Source organism: Ascaphus truei, chromosome 12 (genome assembly GCF_040206685.1).
Source record: "Ascaphus truei isolate aAscTru1 chromosome 12, aAscTru1.hap1, whole genome shotgun sequence".
In the NCBI taxonomy this organism is placed as follows: Eukaryota; Metazoa; Chordata; class Amphibia; order Anura; family Ascaphidae; genus Ascaphus; species Ascaphus truei.
In genome coordinates, this window is record NC_134494.1 from 31,908,862 (window position 1) to 31,930,636 (window position 21,775).

The following is a 21,775-nucleotide window of genomic DNA, read 5'->3' on the forward strand; positions in this document are numbered from 1 at the left end:
TGCTTGCAAAGTCAAACAAATTTGATTCTGCCGCTCGCTTGCGCATCACGTGAGCGGTTCACCCATTGGGGGGCGAACCTGCTCTGTGACGTCATGGCCACGCCCCCCTACATGCGCAACTAGCAGGACACAAATCGCCCGAACAAAATGAGCGCCTTAAGTGACGGAGCGCGAGCGCGCTCGCATTCACCCTGGCCGCAGCCTCAGTGTAAAGATGCATATTGATGTTCAAATACAGCTAACATTTCGTCCCTTACACAGAGGAGCTTTCTGAAGGTGCATTTATATCTAGTGTGTGTGTGTGTGTGTGTGTCTGTGTGTCTGTGTCCCTCGGGGGGCTGCTGTATGCTCCTGCAAACACGTGTGTCTCTCTTCCAGGGCAGCAAGGTTAAAGCCCTCGTCCTGATTAACCCCCATAACCCTCTGGGGGACATTTACTCCTCCTCTGAAATGATGGAATTCCTGGAGTTTGCAAAAAGGTAAAAGTACGCAGAGAACGCAACCGCATGAGTGCCTCTTGGTGAATACAAGAAATGAAAGCACTTTATGATTCATCCCGTATACGGACATTTCCTCTCTAAAAGATTCAAAGCGATTAGAATCTTAGATTATATCTTGTTTTTCTGGCTCCTTTATTATTATAGCATGCTTATAATATCTTTAGAACATGGTGAGATCATTGCAAACTGAAATACCATACACTACGGAAAAAAGAATCGTGCAACAAGTTTCCATTATTTTATGTAGTGATGAATAACATTTGCGCCTGGATTCTGTTTTAAATGTCTACTCCACTGTTGTCTCTGCCTGTCCCTCCCCGTGTGTAGCTGTGTCTCTGTCTGTCCCTCCCCGGGTGTAGCTGTGTCTCTGCCTGTCCCTCCCCGTGTGTAGCTGTGTCTCTGCCTGTCCCTCCTCAGGTGTAGCTGTGTCTCTGCCTGTCCCTCCCTTGGGTGTAGCTGTGTCTCTGCCTGTCCCTCCCTGGGCGTTGCTGTGTCTCTGCCTGTCCCTCCTCAGGTGTAGTTGTGTCTCTGCCTGTCCCTCCCCGGGTGTAGCTGTGTCTCTGCCTGTCCCTCCCCGTGTGTAGCTGTGTCTCTGCCTGTCCCTCCCCGGGTGTAGCTGTGTCTCTGCCTGTCCCTCCCCGGGTGTAGCTGTGTCTCTGCCTGTCCCTCCCCGGGTGTAGCTGTGTCTCTGCCTGTCCCTCCCCGGGTGTAGCTGTGTCTCTGCCTGTCCCTCCCCGGGTGTAACTGTGTCTCTGCCTGTCCCCCCCCAGGTGTAGCTGTGTCTCTGCCTGTCCCTCCCCTGGTGTAACTGTGTCTCTGCCTGTCCCTCCCCGGGTGTAGCTGTGTCTGCCTGTCCCTCCCCGGGTGTAGCTGTGTCTCTGCCTGTCCCTCCCCGGGTGTTGTTGTGTCTCTGCCTGTCCCTCCCCGGGTGTAGCTGTGTCTCTGCCTGTCCCTCCCTTGGGTGTAGCTGTGTCTCTGCCTGTCCCTCCCTGGGCGTTGCTGTGTCTCTGCCTGTCCCTCCTCAGGTGTAGTTGTGTCTCTGCCTGTCCCTCCCCGGGTGTTGCTGTGTCTCTGCCTGTCCCTCCTCAGGTGTAGCTGTGTCTCTGCCTGTCCCTCCCCGGGTGTTGCTGTGTCTCTGCCTGTCCCTCCTCAGGTGTAGTTGTGTCTCTGCCTGTCCCTCCTCAGGTGTAGTTTGTCTCTGCCTGTCCCTCCTCAGGTGTAGCTGTGTCTCTGCCTGTCCCTCCCCGGGCATTGCTGTGTCTCTGTCTGTCCCTCCCCGGGCATTGCTGTGTCTCTGCCTGTCCCTCCTCAGGTGTAGCTGTGTCTCTGCCTGTCCCTCCCCGGGCATTGCTGTGTCTCTGTCTGTCCCTCCTCAGGTGTAGCTGTGTCTCTGCCTGTCCCTCCCCGGGTATAGCTGTGTCTCTGCCTGTCCCTCTCCGGGTATAGCTGTGTCTCTGTCTGTCCCTCCCCGGGTGTTGCTATGTCGCTGCCTGTCCCTCCCCAGGTCTTGCTGTGTCTCTGCCTGTCCCTCCCCGGGTGCAGATGTGTCTCTGCCTGTCCCTCTCCGGGTATAGCTGTGTGTCTGCCTGTCCCTCCCCGGGTCTTGCTGTGTCTCTGCCTCTCCCCCCCCGGGTGCAGATGTGTCTCTGCCTGTCCCTCTCCGGGTATAGCTGTGTGTCTGCCTGTCCCTCCCCGGGTGTTGCTATGTCGCTGCCTGTCCCTCCCCGGGTCTTGCTGTGTCTCTGCCTGTCCCTCCCCGGGTCTTGCTGTGTCTCTGCCTCTCCCCCCCCGGGTGCAGATGTGTCTCTGCCTGTCCCTCCCCGGGTTTAGCTGTGTCTCTGCCTCTCCCTCCCCGGGTGTAGCTGCCTGTCCCTGACACATTCTCTCCCTCTTTTTGCAGACACACCCTGCACGTTATTGTGGATGAGATTTATATGCTGTCCGTTTACGATGAGTCTGCAACATTCCACAGTGTTCTGAGCCTGGACAAGTGAGATCAGATATTACACAGCTATCTAACCCCAAGACACACCACTATCTGTCAGCCTGTCCTGTTCTCACTAAACAATGTCTAATGTCTTATCTCTGCTCTTCCATAATTCCTGAGATTCGCAGCTCTCTCATGCATAGCTATCTATCACTCTGCTCCTATATACTGATGCACAGCTATCTATCACTCTGCTCCTCTCTCCTGTATACTGATGCACAGCTATGTATGTTTTTATTTATATAGCACCATTAATGTACATAGCGCTTCACAGCAGTAATACACGTAACAATCATATAAATAACAAATAATATAAATAACAGATCATGGGAATAAGTGCTTCAGTCATAAAAGTAACATTGTGGAAGAGGAGTCCCTGCTCCAAAGAGCTTACAATCTAATAGGTAGGTAGGAAGAACGTACAGAGACAGTAGGAAGGTGTTCTGGTAAGTGCGTCTGCAGGGGGCCAAACTTTGTGTATCGTGTATAGTATTAGCCATGGTGCTATTCATATGCTTCTTTAAGCAAGTTTCTTAAAGGTGGATAGAAAGGGTGCTAGTCGGGTATTGAGAGGAAGGGCATTCCAGAGGTGCGGGGCAGTCAGTGAGAAAGGTTTAAGGCAGGAGAAGGCTTTAGATACAAAGGGGGTAGAGAGAAGACATCCTTGAGCAGAACGCAAGAGTCAGGATGGTGCGGAGCGAGAAATTAGAGCTGAGATATAAGGAGGGGCAGAAGAGTGTAAAGCTTTAAAAGTGAGGAGGAGAATTGAGTGTGTGATACGGGATATGATAGAAAGCCAGGAGAGGGATTTCAGGAGGGGAGATGCTGAGACAGATTTAGGAAAGAGTAGAATGATTCTGGCAGCAGCGTTAAGGATAGATTGTAGGGGAGACAGGTGAGAGGCTGGAAGGCCGGACAGCAGGAGGTTATAGTAATTGAGACGGGAGAGAATGAGGGCCTGAGTCAGAGTTTTAGCAGTCAAGCAACAGAGGAAAGGGCGTATCTTTGTAATATTGCGGAGGAAAAGCGACAGGTTTTAGATACGTTTTGAATGTGAGAGGAGAATGTGAGAGAGGAGTCGAGTGTGACCCCTAGGCAGCATGCTTGGGCTACTGGGTGAATGATGGTACTTCCAACTGTAATGTGGAAGGAAGTAGTAGGGCCAGGTTTGGGAGGAACTATGAGGAGCTCTGTTTTAGCCATGTTAAGTTTAAGTCGGCGGAGGGCCATCCAGGATGATATAGCAGAGAGACATTCAGAAACTTTTGGTCTGTACAGCAGGTGTAAGGTCAGGGGTTGAAAAGTAAATTTGTGTGTCGTCAGCATAGAGGTGATATTTAAACCCAAGAGATGTGATTAGGTCAACTAGAGAGTGTGTGTAAAGAGAAGAGGTCCCAGGACAGCCCTGAGGTACCCCCACAGAGAAATCGATAGAGGAGAAGGAGGTGTTGGCAAAAGAGACACTGAAAGTGCGATGGGAGAGGTAGGATGAGATCCAGGATAGAGCTTTGTTCCGAATACCAAGAGTATGGAGAATGTAAAGCAGAAGAGGGTGGTCCACGGTGTCAAATGCTTATGAGAGGTCAAGTAGTATGAGCAGAGTGCAATGACCTCTGTCTTTGGCAGCATGGAAGTCATTAGTTATTTTAGTGAGGGCTGTTTTAGTGGAGTGAGCAGTGCGGAAGCCGGATTGCAGAGGGTCTAGGAGAGAATACAAGATGTTCAATGAGTTTGGAGGCAAAAGGCAGAAGGGAGATAGGTCGATAGTTAGAAAGACAGGTACAGTAGTGTCAAGCTTGCTGTTTTTGAGTAATGGTATAACTGTTGCATGTTTGAAGGAGGGGGGAAAGGTACTGAGTATAGAGAAGAGTTAAAAATGTGTGTGAGCGTAGGGATTATAGTAGGAGCAAGACTTTTTAGGATATGAGAGGGAATGGGTTCAAGAGGGCAGGTGGTAGAGGGAGAAGAGATCAGCAATGACACATCCTCTTCCGAGACAGCGGAAAAAGAGTCAAGGAAGGCAGGAGGAGAATTAGGAAGCGGTGTGGGATGGGAGGAGGAAACAGAGGGGATGTTCTGACGTATGGATTCCACCTTTTCCTTAAAATAGTCGGCAAAGTCCTGAGGTGAGATGGCGGAAGAAGAGAGGCAGCCAAGGGTAGTTTGAGTAGAGTCTAAGACAGAGAAGAGTCGGCGTGGGTTAGACTTGTGCGTGTTGATTAGTGAAGAAAAGTAGGTTTGATTAGCCTGAGAGAGGGCAGAGTTGAAAGAGGGCAGCATACATTTGTAGTGAAGGAAGTCTGCGAGAGTATGAGATTTCCTCCAGAGCCGTTCAGAGGAACGAGAAGGAATGCCGCATGCTCGTGTGGGAATTTAGCCAGGGTCTGGGGTTAGAAGGGCGAGGACGGCAGAGAGAAAGCGGGGCATGTAGATCAAGAGAGGGAGGATAAGGCAGAGTTGTAGTTCTTGACCAGGTTATCATGGTCTGGAGCAGAACTGCGAGAGGAGAGGGAGGAGCGTAAAGTGGACTCAAAGGCTAGTAGGTTAATAGAGTGCAGGTTTCTGCAGAAACGAGGGGTAGATGGAGATGGAGAAGAAAAGCGAGAGAGAGAAAATGAGATGAGGTGATGGTCAGAGAGAGGAAAGGGGGAAATTGAGGAATCGGAGAGAGAGAAGTTTTTAGTGCAAACCAGGTCTAGGTAGTGGACATCCTTGTGGGTGCTGGCTGCAGTCCGCTTTTGAAGGCCAAAAGAAGGGGTTAGAGAGAGAGAAAGCGGGAAGCCCAAGGGAGAGAGGGGTCATCAATATGGCAGTTGAAGTCACCAAGGAGAAGAACAGGGGAGTCTGAGGAGAGAAAGAGAGCAGGATTCAAAGTGAGAGAGAAAGACAGAAGGGGGATGAGTAGAGGTAGGTGGGCGATAGATGACCGCCACATGGACAGGGAGAGGAGAGAAGATCTGGACAGTGTGAGCCTCAAAGGAGGGAGAAGCAAGAGATGGAGGAATAGGAACGGGTTGGTAACGGCAGAGAGAGGAGAGCAGGAGCACCACGCCTCCACCCCTGCCATCAGGGCGTGGAGTGTGGGAGAAAGAAAGGCCACCATAAAAGAGGGCAGCTTCCAGAGCAGAGTCAGACTGAGTGTGCCAGGTCTCAGATACAGCAAATAGGAGCAGAGAGTGAGAGAGAAAGAAGTCAGGCACAGAGAAAGGGAGCGAGCATTCCAAAGGGCACAGGAGAAAGGGAGAGAGGAGGGACTGTGACAGGGGATGGGTATGAGGTTGGAGGGTTTGATACCAGAAGAAGTAGAAGTTGCATTTGGCAGGCGAGGACAAGAGCATGTAGAAATAAGGCAGGACCAGGATTGGGAGAGATCCCTAGAAGCAAGGAGGAGAAGCATGGATAGAAAGAGAATGTGTGAGGCTGATTTGTAGGGTTGGGTTTTAGTGCAGGGGATATAGCTGTATAGTGTCAGAGGGCGTAAGTACTGTAAGAAAGGAGTTCATGTGAACTGAGAAGCGGAGAAGGAAGGAGAGATGGAGATATATGAATAGAGTCGGAGACATGAGGCTGGTAGAAGGAAGTGCATAATTTGAAAATAAGTGAGGCCATTGCAAATATTAATAGTAGAGGTGGCATCAAAGCAATAGTAACGTGCAGAGACGTGCAGTCTGGGGTAGATAATATCCTCCTTTCCAGCGTACATCAAATACAGGAATCCGGGCCAGCAGGTGTTGTCCACTTGTTCATTCCTTTTGAACTCCCTTTTAAACTCCAATATGCTTGCTACGTAAACGGATAACCTGACATGGGCTGCGTACAGCTTGGGCTGCAATGCTGACTGCTTTTATATAGCTCTAAAATCTCATCAGAATTAAGTACAGCCCCGGCAACTTAATTAGCTCATGTGAGGGACAGTAAAACAGATGTTTTTTTCTAAACTGGGTGTTGTCCAGGTACAAGTTAAATACAGAGCTATCTATCACTCAGCTGTGCATCAGTATGTAGGAGCAGAGTGATAGATAGCTGTGCGTCAGTATGTAGGAGCAGAGTGATAGATAGCTGTGCATCAGTATGTAGGAGCAGAGTGATAGATAGCTGTGCGTCAGTATGTAGGAGCAGAGTGATAGATAGCTGTGCATCAGTATGTAGGAGCAGAGTGATAGATAGCTGTGCGTCAGTATGTAGGAGCAGAGTGATAGATAGCTGTGCGTCAGTATGTAGGAGCAGAGTGATAGATAGCTGTGCGTCAGTATGTAGGAGCAGAGTGATAGATAGCTGTGCATCAGTATGTAGGAGCAGAGTGATAGATAGCTGTGCATCAGTATGTAGGAGCAGAGTGATAGATAGCTGTGCATCAGTATGTAGGAGCAGAGTGATAGATAGCTGTGCATCAGTATGTAGGAGCATAGTGATAGATAGCTGTGCATCAGTATGCAGGAGCAGAGTGATAGATAGCTGTGCATCAGTATGCAGGAGCAGAGTGATAGATAGCTGTGCATCAGTATGTAGGAGCAGAGTGATAGATAGCTGTGCATCAGTATGTAGGAGCAGAGTGATAGATAGCTGTGCATCAGTATGTAGGAGCAGAGTGATAGATAGCTGTGCATCAGTATGTAGGAGCAGAGTGATAGATTGCTCCTACATACTGATGCACAGCTATCTATCACTCTGCTCCTCTCTCCTATATCCTATATACTGCAGTGTGTAGCTGTCTCCCACGTATCCCAAGCCTTCACGCCTCTCTCACTCCCGAGTCTCCTTGTGTTGGGATCTCTGTTGTATTATTTCCCCCCCTTCTTACATTTAACCCTTTGGTACCCGTAGACTCCCTGATCCACAGAGGACACATGTGATGTGGGGGATCAGCAAGGTGAGTGATAAAGGCTCCGCAGGGGGGGGGTCTAACAATCGGGGAGGGGGCACTGGGGTGTTCTGCATGTTATCTGTATCCTAAGTACCCCAGAGTCTGTTGTATGTGTGGGGGAGCAGGGAGACCCTGTTATACATGTGGGGGGGAGCAGGGAGACCCTGTTATACATGTGTGGGGGAGCAGGGAGACCCTGTTATACATGTGTGGGGAGCAGGGAGACCCTGTTATACATGTGTGGGGGAGCAGGGAGACCCTGTTATACATGTGTGGGGGAGCAGGGAGATCCTGTTATACATGTGTGGGGGAGCAGGGAGACCCTGTTATACATGTGTGGGGGGGGGGGTGCAGGAAGACCCTGTTATACATGTGGGGGGGGGGTGCAGGGAGACCCTGTTATACATGTGGGGGGAGCAGGGAGACCATGTTATACATGTGGGGGGAGCAGGGAGACCATGTTATACATGTGTGGGGGGGAGCAGGGAGACCCTGTTATACATGTGTGGGGGAGCAGGGAGACCCTGTTATACATGTGGGGGGGAGCAGGGAGTCCCTGTTATACATGTGTGGGGGAGCAGGGAGACCCTGTTATACATGTGTGGGGGAGCAGGGAGACCCTGTTATACATGTGTGGGGGGGAGCAGGGAGACCCTGTTATACATGTGTGGGGGGGAGCAGGGAAACCCTGTTATACATGTGGGGGGGAGCAGGGAGTCCCTGTTATACATGTGTGGGGGAGCAGGGAGACCCTGTTATACATGTGTGGGGGAGCAGGGAGACCCTGTTATACATGTGTGGGGGGGAGCAGGGAGACCCTGTTATACATGTGTGGGGGGGAGCAGGGAGACCCTGTTATACATGTGTGGGGGAGCAGGGAGACCCTGTTATACATCTGGGGGGGAGCAGGGAGACCCTGTTATACATGTGGGGGGGAGCAGGGAGACCCTGTTATACATGTGGGGGGGGGGTGCAGGGAGACCCTGTTATACATGTGTGGGGGAGCAGGGAGACCCTGTTATACATGTGTGGGGGGGAGCAGGGAGACCCTGTTATACATGTGGGGGGGAGCAGGGATACCCTGTTATACATGTGTGGGGGGGAGCAGGGAGACCCTGTTATACATGTGGGGGGGAGCAGGGATACCCTGTTATACATGTGTGGGGGAGCAGGGAGACCCTGTTATACATGTGGGGGGGAGCAGGGAGACCTGTTATACATGTGTGGGGAGCAGGGAGACCCTGTTATACATGTGGGGGGGAGCAGGGAGACCCTGTTATACATGTGGGGGAGCAGGGAGACCCTGTTATACATGTGTGGGGGGGTGCAGGGAGACCCTGTTATACATATGTTGGGGAGCAGGGAGACCCTGTTATACATGTGGGGGGGGAGCAGGGAGACCCTGTTATACATGTGTGGGGAGGTGCAGGGAGACCCTGTTATACATATGTGGGGGAGCAGGGAGACCCTGTTATACATGTGGGGGCGAGCAGGGAGACCCTGTTATACATGTGTGGGGGGGGGGGTGCAGGGAGACCCTGTTATACATGTGGGAGGGAGCAGGGAGACCCTGTTATACATGTGGGGGGGAGCAGGGAGACCCTGTTATACATATGTGAGGTGCAGTGATGTGCCTGATTTGGATTCACTTATGGGTCCAGTTCTGGTGGAGATTCCCTGCCCAGCGGCTGACCGCATCCTTCCTTGTCCCCAGGACTTTGCCATCTCGGGAATTCGCTTCGGGACGCTGCATTCCCAGAATCAGGATGTGTGTAACGGGGTCGCCTCGCTTTGTTACTTCCACGGGGTCTGCGGCCCCATCCAGTACAAGATGGCCCAGCTGCTGCGTGACCGAGGTGAGCTCACGTGTCGCATGTAATGGACGAGTTAGAGTCCCCAGCCTGGTAAAGCTCTCATTGACACCCACTCATCACATGGCACTTGGTACTATTGGATAAAGCCCACTTTCGCGGAAGCTGCCTCTTGTTTTGAAGACTGTCTCTCCTATGTAAGGATAGTCTAGGTTGTCTTTTTCACTGGATGACTGTCTCTTATTGGAAATTGGTCTCTCTCTTGTTGAAGGAAACTCTCTCATGAATGAATGTGTTGCACTTGTGTGGCGTTGTTCTCCTTTGGCGCGTCTCTTCCCCAACTAAAGTGAGTCTCTCTCGTCCATATTGAGTACCTCTCTAGCATCGAAGACTCCCAGATCTGGTGGAGTCTCTCTCATTAATCTCTCAATGGCCTAGATGCATCCAGCGCAGGTACGGGTTGGTCAACCCGATCCGGCATGAACTCCCACTCCAGTCAATAGGAGTCACACCAGAACAAATGCGCTAACCCATTCCCGGCGCAAGATGGATCTGGGCCAATGTATTATACCATTAAAGATTCTGACACCAGTTTCCAAACCTCACTCCTGGGCGCCAATAAACCTTGACCGCTGGGTGGTGGGGAGGTGGTGTTGATGGGAGAGCAGAGCTGGAGATATGTCTGAAACCGGTTCCCTTCTCCATTTTGTTTTGTTGTTGCCCAGACTGGATTAACCAGGTTTACCTGCGGGTAAATCATGCCCGCTTGCGGGCGGCGCAGGCCTACGTAACGGAGGAACTGCGGGCTCTGGGCGTCCCCTTCCTCAACTGCAGTGCGGGATTCTTCATTTGGATCGACTTCCGCAAGGTGAGAGGTTGAACGGGGAAGGATATACTTATATAGGCAGGAAATGAGTGGTGATTTGCGGGCAGGGCGGTGCTGGGCACAGGAAGGGGCCCGTTGGTGAGATGTTTGCTTAAATTCATTACCAATGTTTAACTTTGTAGGGAAATAGCCATTTTGTATCATTAGCAAAAAGTTTCAGTAAAACATGCTTCTATGTACAATGGGAATCCCAAATCACCTTAAAATTAGAGCTTTACTTACCATTTCCAAACATAGTAACTGAACCCCAGAGTAGGGGTCATGTTTATGCTTGGAATATTATGGCTGCCTCTCCCAGCATGCTCACTGTTCTTCGCAGTAATGGCTGCTTCTCCCAGCATGCTCGCTGCTTTTCGTGGTAATGGCTGCCTCTCCCAGCATGCTCGCTGCTCTTCCCAGTAATGTTCGCCTCTCCCAGCATGCTCTCTGCTCTTGCAGTACCTGCGGGCTCCCACCTTTGAGGAAGAGGTGATCCTCTGGAGACATTTCCTGGAGAATAAGGTGCTGCTGTCCTGTGGTAAAGCCTTCGAGTGCTGTGAGCCCGGTTGGTTCAGAATCATCTTCTCCGATAAAACCCACCGCTTGCAGCTAGGTGAGAACTTGTGTGGGGGGGGGGGGAGGCTGGCACTGCCGCTGCCTGGGGAATACCAGGACTTTGTATAGGGGCAGGCTGGCACTAGCACTGCCATGGGAATACCAAGACTGTGTGTATAGGGGGAGGCTGGCACTGCCACTGACAGGAATACTAGGACTGTGTGTATAAGTGGAGGATGGCACTGCCACTGACAGGAATACCAGGACTGTGTGTATAGGGGGAGGCTGTCACTGCCACTGACAGGAATACCAGTACTGTGTATATAGGGGGAGGCTGCCCTGCCACTGACAGGAATACCAATACTGTGTGTATAGGGGGAGGCTGTCACTGCCACTGACGGGAATACCAATACTGTGTGTATAGGGGGAGGCTGGCACTGCCACTGACAGGAATACCAGGACTGTGTGTACAGGGGGAGGCTGGCACTGCCACTGACAGGAATACCAGGACTGTGTGTATAGGGGGAGGCTGTCACTGCCACTGACAGGAATACCAGTACTGTGTGTATAGGGGGAGGCTGGCACTGCCACTGACAGGAATACCAGTACTGTGTGTATAGGGGGAGGCTGGCACTGCCACTGACAGGAATACCAGGACTGTGTGTATAGGGGGAGGCTGGCACTGCCACTGACAGGAATACCAGGACTGTGTGTATAGGGGGAGGCTGTCACTGCCACTGACAGGAATACCAGTACTGTGTGTATAGGGGTAGGCTGTCACTGCCACCGACAGGAATACCAGTACTGTGTGTATAGGGGGAGGATGGCACTGCCACTGACGGGAATACCAGTATTGTGTGTATAGGGGGAGGCTGGCACTGCCACTGACAGGAATACCAGGACTGTGTGTATAGGGGGAGGCTGGCACTGCCACTGACAAGAATACCAGGACTGTGTGTATAGGGGGAGGCTGGCACTAGCACTGCCATGGGAATACCAAGACTGTGTGTATAGGGGGAGGCTGGCACTGCCACTGACAGGAATACCAGTACTGTGTGTATAGGGGGAGGATGGCACTGCCACTGACAGGAATACCAGTACTGTGTGTATAGGGGGAGACTGGCACTGCCACTGACAGGAATACCAGTACTGTGTGTATAGGGGGAGGCCGGCCCTGCCTGGAAAATACCAGGACTGTGTGTATAGGGTGAGGCTGGCGCTGGCACTGCCACTGACAGGAATGCCAGTACTGTTTGTATAGGGGGAGGCCGGCCCTGCCACTGACAGGAATACCAGGACTGTGTGTATAGGGGGAGGCTGGCACTGCCACTGACAGGAATACCAGGACTGTGTGTATAGGGGGAGGCCGGCCCTGCCACTGACAGGAATACCAGGACTGTGTGTATAGGGGGAGGCTGGCCCTGCCACTGACAGGAATACCAGTACTGTGTGTATAGGGGGAGGATGGCCCTGCCACTGACAGGAATACCAGTACTGTGTGTATAGGGGGAGCCTGCGGGCTCGATTTTTGTGGTTTATGCACTGATCCAATAAATAGTTTTTTTATCCTGGGTCCCACTCTCCTGCAGTTCTTTTTCTGTTGTTAGTAGTGCTCCACCTCTCCTTCACTCGGGTATAGGGGGAGGCTGGCACTGCCACCGACGGAGGAATACGAGGTCTCTGTTGATAGAAAGATTTGGCAGTGTACACAGGAGGAGGCTGGCACAGATATCGGGACAGATATATTAGAATGTACATTGTTGCCCACTAGTCTATAACAATAAAGCGATATTCCAGTTATTGGCATTGGTCTAGGAGCTGGTAACACCCTGGAAAGATGTTATGTCACCCAGTCCGTTGCCTGTCTGTGACGTCACCCAGTCCGTTGCCTGTCTGTGACGTCACCCAGTCCGTTGCCTGTCTGTGAAGTCACACAGTCTGTTGCCTGTCTGTGACGTCACCCAGTCCGTTGCCTGTCTGTGAAGTCACCCAGTCCGTTGCCTGTCTGTGACGTCACCCAGTCCGTTGCCTGTCTGTGAAGTCACACAGTCTGTTGCCTGTCTGTGACGTCACCCAGTCCGTTGCCTGTCTGTGAAGTCACCCAGTCCGTTGCCTGTCTGTGAAGTCACCCAGTCCGTTGCCTGTCTGTGAAGTCACCCAGTCTATTGTCTGTTCACTCACTCTCTGCTCTCTCCCAACCAATAATAAACCCCTTCACAGGAATGCAGCGTATCCGCAAGGTGCTGGAGCAGAGGGAGCGGGAGATGCAGGTGGAAGAGCGGAGCCGCGGGGATGAGGAAGGCAAAGCGGACAGCACGGATGAGGTCATCTATGTGTCCAGCCACCGCGAGCCGTCCAGCTCCAGCCTGGGGGACCTGATCGTCCAGTTGCAGAGCCAAATGCGCTCGTCTGATTGGCTGCAAAGGAACACAGCGGAGAGCTTCGCCCAGCAAAACCCAGACGTCTACCAGGTGTTCAGCAAGTTCATGGGGAAGCAGTGACCGGTCCAGAGCCCGTCCTCCGGCCTCTGCCTGGACACACTCCTAGAAGAAGCTCACACTCAGAACGAGCCAGGGTGGCTAAGCAGTCCTTTAAATAAGGGGGACTGGTTGTATTCCTCATTCCAGTGCACTTTTCATGAAAACAGGACCTGTCTGAGCCTGCAATTAGAACCTGGGGTCACCTGGCCAGCGTAGGGACTCCACAAATACATGATCTTTTCCAAGCGCCCAAAAAGCAGCCAGCCTTCACCACTGCTCTGCTGAAATTCCTGGTAGAGGGCTCAAGGCACCACCAGTGGGTCCGTGCCACCCCAACATGTAGAAGTCTGTAGTGAGTCAGGTGATCCCTCCTGGTGCATTCTGGGATTTGAAGTCTTTGCGTGATTGAATGGGGTAATTTTCCAGACCTGACTCCTCAGGATAAATGTGGCATTGTCTTGTGCTGCATGCGGTGAGGTTCTTTCTAGATGCGCCTGCAGTCTGCAGTGCATGGGTACACAACGCACTGCAATGTTCTGCAGGAAGATGCGTTTCGGGCTCAGAGAGGCGAACAGATTCCCACAATGCATATATACACTCCTCTGCACACAATGCATATATACACTCCTCTGCACACAATGCATATATACACTCCTCTGCACACAATGCATATATACACTCCTCTGCACACAATGCATATATACACTCCTCTGCACACAATGCATATATACACTCCTCTGCACACAATGCATATATACACTCCTCTGCACACAATGCATATATACACTCCTCTGCACACAATGCATATACAGGCATACCCCGCTTTAAGTACACTCACTTTAAGTACACTCACGAGTAAGTACATATCGCCCAATAGGCAAACGGCAGCTCACGCATGCGCCTGTCATCACGTCCTGAACAGCAATACCGGCTCCCTACCTGTACCAAAGCTGTGCACAAGCGGGGAGACTATAGAGCCTGTTACACATGCGTTATTTACATCAGTTATGCACGTATATAATGATTGCCGTACAGTACATGCATCGATAAGTGGGAAAAGGTGCTTCGCTTTAAGTACATTTTCGCTTTACATACATGCTCCGGTCCCATTGCGTACGTTAATGCGGGGTATACCTGTATACACTCCTCTGCACACAATGCATATATACACTCCTCTGCACACAATGCATATATACACTCCTCTGCACACAATGCATAGATACACTCCTCTGCACACAATGCATATATACACTCCTTTGCACACAATGCATATATACACTCCTCTGCACACAATGCATATATACACTCCTCTGCACACAATGCATATATACACTCCTCTGCACACAATGCATATATACACTCCTCTGCACACAATGCATATATACACTCCTCTGTACACAATGCATATATACACTCCTCTGCACACAATGCATATATACACTCCTCTGTACACAATGCATATATACACTACTCTGCACACAATGCATATATACACTCCTCTGCACACAATGCATATATACACTCCTCTGCACACAATGCATATATACACTCCTCTGCACACAATGCATATATACACTCCTCTGCACACAATGCATATATACACTACTCTGCACACAATGCATATATACACTACTCTGCACACAATGCACATGTATACACTCCTCTGTACACAATGCATATATACACTACTCTGCACACAATGCATACATACACTACTCTGCACACAATGCATGCATACACTGCTCTGCACACAATGCACATTTATACACTGCTCTGCACACAATGCATATATACAGTGCTCTGGTCATTACACAAATACACAGCTCTGCACGCTGTCTGTGTGTGTGTGTGTGTATATATTATTATATATATATGGATGGATAGATATCCTGCACTCCAGTGGTGGAATAGTAATAGCTGGTGCTACGGTCATGAAAATACACAGCATACAATACCTAAAATGTAAAGAAACAAAAGCACTCAGCAGTTCAGTAATGAAAAAATGTATTAAAGTACACAAATACTTGCACAAAAAGTCCAACGTTTCGATCCCGTAGAGAGATCTTTATCAAGGAGGGATCGAAACGTTGGACTTTTTGTGCAAGTATTTGTGTACTTTAATACATTTTTTCATTACTGAACTGCTGAGTGCTTTTGTCTCTTTACCTTTTTAGGTATTGTATGATTTTATATCTATATCTCATCCGGTGCACTGTAGAAATATAATATTTTAAGAAATAAGGGTATATGACTGTAATTTAAAGAAAGATTGTATATTTATGATAATCCCTAATGTTGAAACAGGGATAACACCAGCATTATATAAATAATATAGTAGCAGACGAGCAACTTTGTTGCACATACAACAGACTCACTGAAAAGGATCAAGAGAAGGAACATATGAATAAACCCCCAATGTCTTTATCACTGCACATGAGGAGTTCAATATTCTTGAGCTTTTTGGGCCAGTTAATTGGACACATTGTCTCAGAAGGCGTATGCCAGCAGCGTGAAGGTCCCCTTTCCCCAATTGTCTCTGAGACATTAAGAAACATTGGTCCCAATATAAGACTGAATGTCCCAAAAAGCTCAAGAATATTGAATTCCTCATGTGCAGTGATAAAGACATTGGGGGTTTATTCATATGTTCCTTCTCTTGATCCTTTTCACAGTGTGTCTGTTGTATGTGCAACAAAGTTGCTCGTCTGCTGGTATATTATTTATATAATGCTGGTGTTATCCCTGTTTCAACATTAAGGATTATCATAAGTATCCAATCTTTCTTTAAATTACACAGTCATATACCCTTATTTCTTGAAATATTATATTTCTACATTGCGCTGGATGCTTTTTATATCATTGATATTGTGTTTTTTGTGTTAAAACCAGCATTGGGGCTGCAGGATTTAGGAATCTTCTTTATCCCTATGTTTTTGTGCAACTGATATTTAAACACACACACACACACACACACACACACACACACACACACACACACACACACACACACACACACACACACACACACACACACACACACACACACACACACACACACTGCTCTCGTCACTACACAAATACACAGCTCTGCACACAATGCATATATACAGTGCTCTGTTCATTACACAAATACACAGCTTTGCACACAATGCATATATACACTGCTCTGCATCTAGTACACACACATACAGATTATTCTACTATCGTGACATACAGCCCTCTCTCAATAACACAGATGCACAGTGATGACTGGCAGTGACGGATAGCTACATTGCATTGAAAGAGGTGTGTAATTATTAGCAGAGTTTGGGCTATGTCCGTTTCTCCCGAACCTGACATGAGCAGCCATTAGTAATCTCAGCTGTCTGCAGGCAAAGGGTTAAAAAAAGAACCCCTCATACACACCCCGGATGTCGAGGCATTTTTCCACGTGTGGCGTACCTGTAACTTCGCAATACACAGGTGCTTCCTGAGTGCTTGCTAGGTTACTGATGCCAGGATTCCATTAACCCAAGTCTGCTACACAGCTGGTATTTATTTACCCTGGAGAGTAGTGTCTGGGATAGTGAGGGGTAATTGTAGAACTGTTTCATCTGTAACAGTTCCACTTACAGCAGAGGGGCTCAGGTTTTCAGGATATCCCAGCTTCAGCACAGGTGGCTCAAGCAGGGACTGAGCCATCTGTGCTGAAGCAGAGATATCCTTAAAACCTGACCTGTTGGGGGGGTCTTGAGGACTGGAGTTGAACACCCCTGCCTTGCCGTGTGCAGAAGTGGTGACGGTTCTTGGATGGAGTCAGACCGCTGCTACAGGCCTCGTTTACACTGCGAGATCGGCTTTTCATTTTGCTCGGTGTTCGCCTATATTACTCTAAGCACAAATGCACCGAATTCTTCCTATGATCCCGGCATCCCATCCAAAGAGGTTCAGTCAGTGGGGTTTTTGTTTTTGTAATACTGGTTTTTATAGAATTAAATGAAACAATTTTAAAGAACATTAAAAATAAAACACAAACACCTTTTTTTGATTATACAAATGGCGCGGGGTGTGTACATAATCTGTTTATTCGGCTCCTGTAACGGATTTACTTCCAGGGGAGATTAACCTCTGCAGTTTCCCATCTGCATTTCTCTCCCCATTCAGCGCGGATCTGACGCACGCCAACCAATCCCGTCTTTCAGGCAGAACTAATCTCTGGATCAATTCTCTGCGTTCCATTCCTAAAGCAGCAAGGAAGACCCAACTGAGTTGCAATACACTAGAAGCACTTACCCATGGGACGTGTTGTCATTTAGATAAATAGTCTCCTGATTTATGTCTAATAGCCTTTCAGAGGCAGAAGCTGATGGACATTTGGATGAGCAATGTCAGGGCTGGCCAACTCCAGTCCTCCAGGGCCTCCAACAGGTCAGGTTTTCAGGATCCCCCTGCTTCAGCACAGGTGGCTCAAAGATTGAGCCACCTGTGCTGAAGCAGGGACTGCTTGAGCCACCTGTGCTACAGCAGGGATATCCTGAAAACCTGACCTGTTGGTGGCCCTAGAGCACAGGAGTTGGCCACGCTTGAGCTATGTGAACGGCTCTTGCTAGGTTTATATAAGGGAACATGTTGCAGCGATTCTTCTAATGTAGAGAAAAAGCCACCATCGTAATAACTGCATTTGGTGAGCGCAGCAGGCGGATAACTAAAGTAGGATTTAACACTAAGGTGTGTGACTAAGATTGGGGGGGGGGGGGGGTGGGATTGACTTATGTGGTTCTGTGTATTTGGACTGTGTGATTCCCTGTTCGCCTACGCCCGCCCTGATCCCAGTATCCGTTCTTCTAATAATTCAATGTGAAATAAACATGTTTTTACCTCTTCACGTGTTCTGTTTGCTTTCAAACGTTCTGCACAATGTCGTACCATCTGTTGGTAACCAATCTCTGGGGTGCCGTCCTCCAAGTCCAGCTGCTCCTTCAGCTTCAGATGTTCCCAGGTGTTTATATTTATATGCAAAGTGTGATTCTTCCACTCGCCCATCTCTGCTCCGACATTCAGCCGAGCTGTTCTGTAGCAGAATTGTGTTTCCTCCACCGCCCCAGGTCAGGTTTTCAGGATATCCCTGCTTCAGCACCAGTGGCTTAATCAGTCCCTGCTTCAGTACAGTTGGCTTGATCGAGCCCCTGCTTCAGCACAGATGGCTCAATCCGTGGCTCAGTCGAAGTCACCTGTGCGGAAGCTAGGATATCCTTAAAATCTGACCTGTTGGGGGGGAGGTCTTGAGGACGACTTTAGCACTACTGCATTAGATGCACAGGTTGACACCATATTGCTATGATTTTATCCATGCAGCGTTCTAAGCCCCCTACTGGAGCATCCCCAAGCACTCGGGGTCCAGGACAGATGAGCTGGTATATGGTACCTCGATTGGTTTCTGATGCTCCACAGAGCTGCATTCATCTATCAGATATGAAGCTGGCAAGATGACCAGCAAGATAGTCCAGGCCGAAGCCCCCATCCAGTAGGAGTAGCCCAAGGAAGTCCTGTTGTTCTGTATGTCTTCCCAGCGTTGCCATGTGAAGGAAGCCCAACCCAACAAGAAAAACAGACCTGGGAACAAGGAAGAGAATAAACCAGAGGTCCACATACCCGCTCACTGCTAGGATTCTATCCATACACCACCTACTCTGCTAACAAGGATGTCACATAGTCACTTGTGTGTCACATCTCCTGACCCAATCACCCGCCCGCACCTCTCACCAGTGCGTTGTTTCCCCGTTTAAGAAACGCCTTGGATTTTTAGTGGACTAAACTTGTGCAGTGGCCAAATATCCCCACCATTTTCTGAGCATTGAAAGCGGAACCCCACAACATCAAGAGACTGATCTCCTGAGTCCTTGTGTTCTAATTCTAAGTGCCAGGAGCTTAGGTTCTCAGTAGTCCTGTATTTCTATGTAGGATGGAGACTTGGACACCCAGGACTGTACTAGAATCTCACAATGACATGGACCTTAATTGGCAAGGCTTCTCATACAGTAAATATTACTAGTTGTTGGTTGCCTGGCTGAACATGATTCGCAGTCTATGTATCCAGGCAAAACTGGTGCAATATCTCCATGGAATTGTATTGGTGAAGTTCTGTGACCCAGAATTGCATCACTTCGGCCTCAATACAGAGACCCCTTAGGCTTGGGATTTGTGTTGACTTTGGTTCCTCCAAACTCCAAAGTAGAGGCAGCTACAGAGGTCTTGCTTTTAAAGCTGCAGACCAAGCAATTGGTTTTTTAATATTTTTTTTAATAAATCAGTTCTGTACTATGAGAAAATACTTGTAGCATTTTTTAAACAACTCAATTACCTTTTTAATGTATTATATTGTAACAAGCATTTTACAAAGTCACATCCCCTTCCTCTTCTGAAACAGGCTCTGGCACACCCCTTTTTGAGCCCTGCCCTCTCTCTCTAGCAGTGCACCAATTGTATCTAGTGACTGCCTGGCCACACGATCGGCCCCACAGAACTTTGCATCTTTGGTCCTCTTCTGCTGCCCTGACAGGCATGTAGTGAACCCCTGAGCCGAAACTTCGCCGATCGATCAGCAACTTAGCTAATTACTTATCATTGTGTGGATTGTATTGATGCACATATTAAAGGGGAATTTTTATTTTTTAATTTTTTAAAGGCAGCTCGGACTGCAGCTTTAACGTGGCGTAAGAACTCATGTTGATTTAGTTTGGATATGGTTTTTCACAGTATAGAAAGAAGACTGCATCAGGGTCTATATTTGGCAGAAACTTTTTTTTATGTATCCACGCTGAACGTGAACGGTCTGTAGTTGCCTGTACTTTTGTGCACTCAAAGATCCAAATATTCGCACAGGTTTGTGTACTCTACACCACATACCCCGTCAGAAACTCAGTGCTGTCTCAACACTCTTTTGCCTCATGACGCCTTCCTCTGGGCTCACTCACCTGTGGGGAGAAGCACGGCCAGCAGGAGTGGTCCAGGTCTCCTGGCAGTCCGGCGGGTTTCTTGCGTGCGCCGCGGAGGGGTCCAGCCAAACAAGGTCACCAGGCAGAGGCAGAAACTGGCGGCTGCCATAACAATGGAGAGTCCAGTGAAGACCAGCTGAGCTGCCCTGACTGTCAAGAAAGAACCAGGGCGTGAGTGACACCAATGGAAAGCCCCGGGGGTCACGCCAAAGGGTGTAAAAACGCTATCTGAATAATCTTTATTTTTTCTAACGCTAGCGTTTGCCAAAATACAACATTTTAAAGTCGAAAGAAAAAAAAAATGAAAGTGAAGTAAAATAATAAAGGAAATTCCCTGATAATTAGGAAAATGGTGTTCTCTCACACCCCTCTCCCCCTCCCCCTCCCCCCCCAAACATCCACTTCCTTAGCTTCCAGCCATTGAACCCCCAAAGTACCCCACTTGCCTTGTTTGGTGGTTTCAGCAGCTGTCTGGTTGGTGTCTCCTGTCTGTTTTGAGATGGGGTCACCTTCCCACAGCCCCATACCGTCATACCAATGGGAGGTGAGGGCAGAGACCATCAGAGTCAACGTGCCCAGCATCCCCACGGTGGCTTCCAGTATCTCAGCACCAGACAGCCCCACGCAGGCAGTGGGCATGTTTACTGGTACTCTGCCAGCCCCACCACAAAGCCAAAGCTTTTCCAGATGTCTCTTTAATGACATCTGACCAACGCACGCTGCTCTGTGTCCAAAAAAAGATCACGAGAGATTGAAGCTCGTCAGGTCCACATCTCTCTGCAGAAAGACCACGCAGGAGAAACGTGGAGTGGCAATCATCAGGCATCCCACGAAGGAAGCAAAGAGTGAAAAACCCCTGGAGTTTTTGTGGGGAAAATCAAGGCGCTGAAAGTGAAACCAGTCACAAGGTTTTTCCTCTTGCAAATATGTGAGCATCTCAGCATGTGAGTGCCTGGCTTTCTTACCATCATTCAGTTACTGTGAGGATGTAGAGAGGAAATTAAACAGGACAGGTTTCTGCTCCTTTGTATAGGCCCAGCTGGGAAGGTAGTCTGATATAAGCCACATCTCTTATCTCTGGCTTTGCTGCCAGCTCCGGGTTCTGTTCTGCAGATTTTGAGAGTAAATAATTCCTTTTTTGGTCCTCTGCTACAGGCAGCTAGAGGACGTAATCAGGGCAGGAAATGTTCCAGCATTCAGCATGTCTGCTCTCAATGCCTCATGCATGCAAGAGGCAGTGGAAGAATACCCCAGCCATTCCCCATTGAGGGCAGGAGGGTATTGATAAACTCCCTGTGTCCTGCTAATGACTGAGGAGGAAACAGCAGATCCACCCTGACCACAGACACAGTAAAGTCTGCTACCGTTCAAGCAAAGGAAATTCCCCAAATAGCTCCCGGTTTGTTAAGCTCACACTGTACACTGATTCATGTGATGCCTGGCAGGGGCTAAGCTCACACATCCCTTCTCACCGCACAGGGAGGCTATGTGGAGAGAGCATGAGAAATGCCACTCCGGAGGTGGCACGCCGTGTCCATCCCAGCGGTGTATGACTCTGCATACCAGACACAGGCGGTCCTCGCTATCCGTCGCTTCGCTTTATGACGGACGGACGGCATACCCGACGCGTCACAACGCAAACCCTATTATTCCGTTTTCCGACGCCGGAACGTCTTGTCCGCCGCTCACCGCTGCTGATTACCACGGGGCTCGCTTTACAACACTGTCACTATCCAACG

At 49.4% G+C, this 21,775-nt stretch overlaps 2 protein-coding genes across 3 annotated transcripts in view; one reads left to right on the forward strand and one right to left on the reverse strand.

The window, feature by feature from the left end:
* ACCS (1-aminocyclopropane-1-carboxylate synthase homolog (inactive)) overlaps positions 1-15,020 on the forward strand; it is a 26,231-nt gene extending 11,211 nt beyond the window's left edge. The window contains exons 8-14 of the mRNA XM_075567244.1: positions 379-479; positions 2,401-2,490; positions 7,312-7,357; positions 9,066-9,207; positions 9,888-10,030; positions 10,487-10,640; positions 12,803-15,020. Of these exons, the coding sequence (XP_075423359.1) occupies positions 379-479; positions 2,401-2,490; positions 7,312-7,357; positions 9,066-9,207; positions 9,888-10,030; positions 10,487-10,640; positions 12,803-13,083 (957 nt within the window). The 3' untranslated portion in view covers positions 13,084-15,020. The remainder of the gene's footprint in view (positions 1-378; positions 480-2,400; positions 2,491-7,311; positions 7,358-9,065; positions 9,208-9,887; positions 10,031-10,486; positions 10,641-12,802) is intronic.
* A 2,004-nt stretch (positions 15,021-17,024) lies between these two features.
* On the reverse strand, positions 17,025-21,600 carry LOC142464091 (uncharacterized). Of its 2 annotated transcripts, XR_012787569.1 has the most exons (4): positions 20,483-21,600; positions 20,016-20,186; positions 17,920-18,654; positions 17,025-17,282 (listed from the first exon to the last, which is right to left on the reverse strand). XR_012787569.1 is itself a non-coding variant. In XM_075567245.1 (3 exons), exons 1-3 carry the CDS (start codon positions 20,739-20,741, stop codon positions 18,410-18,412), a joined length of 675 nt encoding a protein of 224 aa, XP_075423360.1. In that variant the 5' UTR covers positions 20,742-21,600; the 3' UTR covers positions 17,025-18,409. The 2 variants fall into 2 exon arrangements, 1 of the variants encoding a protein (XP_075423360.1); XM_075567245.1 differs by having other exon boundaries at positions 17,025-18,654.
* Positions 21,601-21,775: the final 175 nt, after the last annotated feature.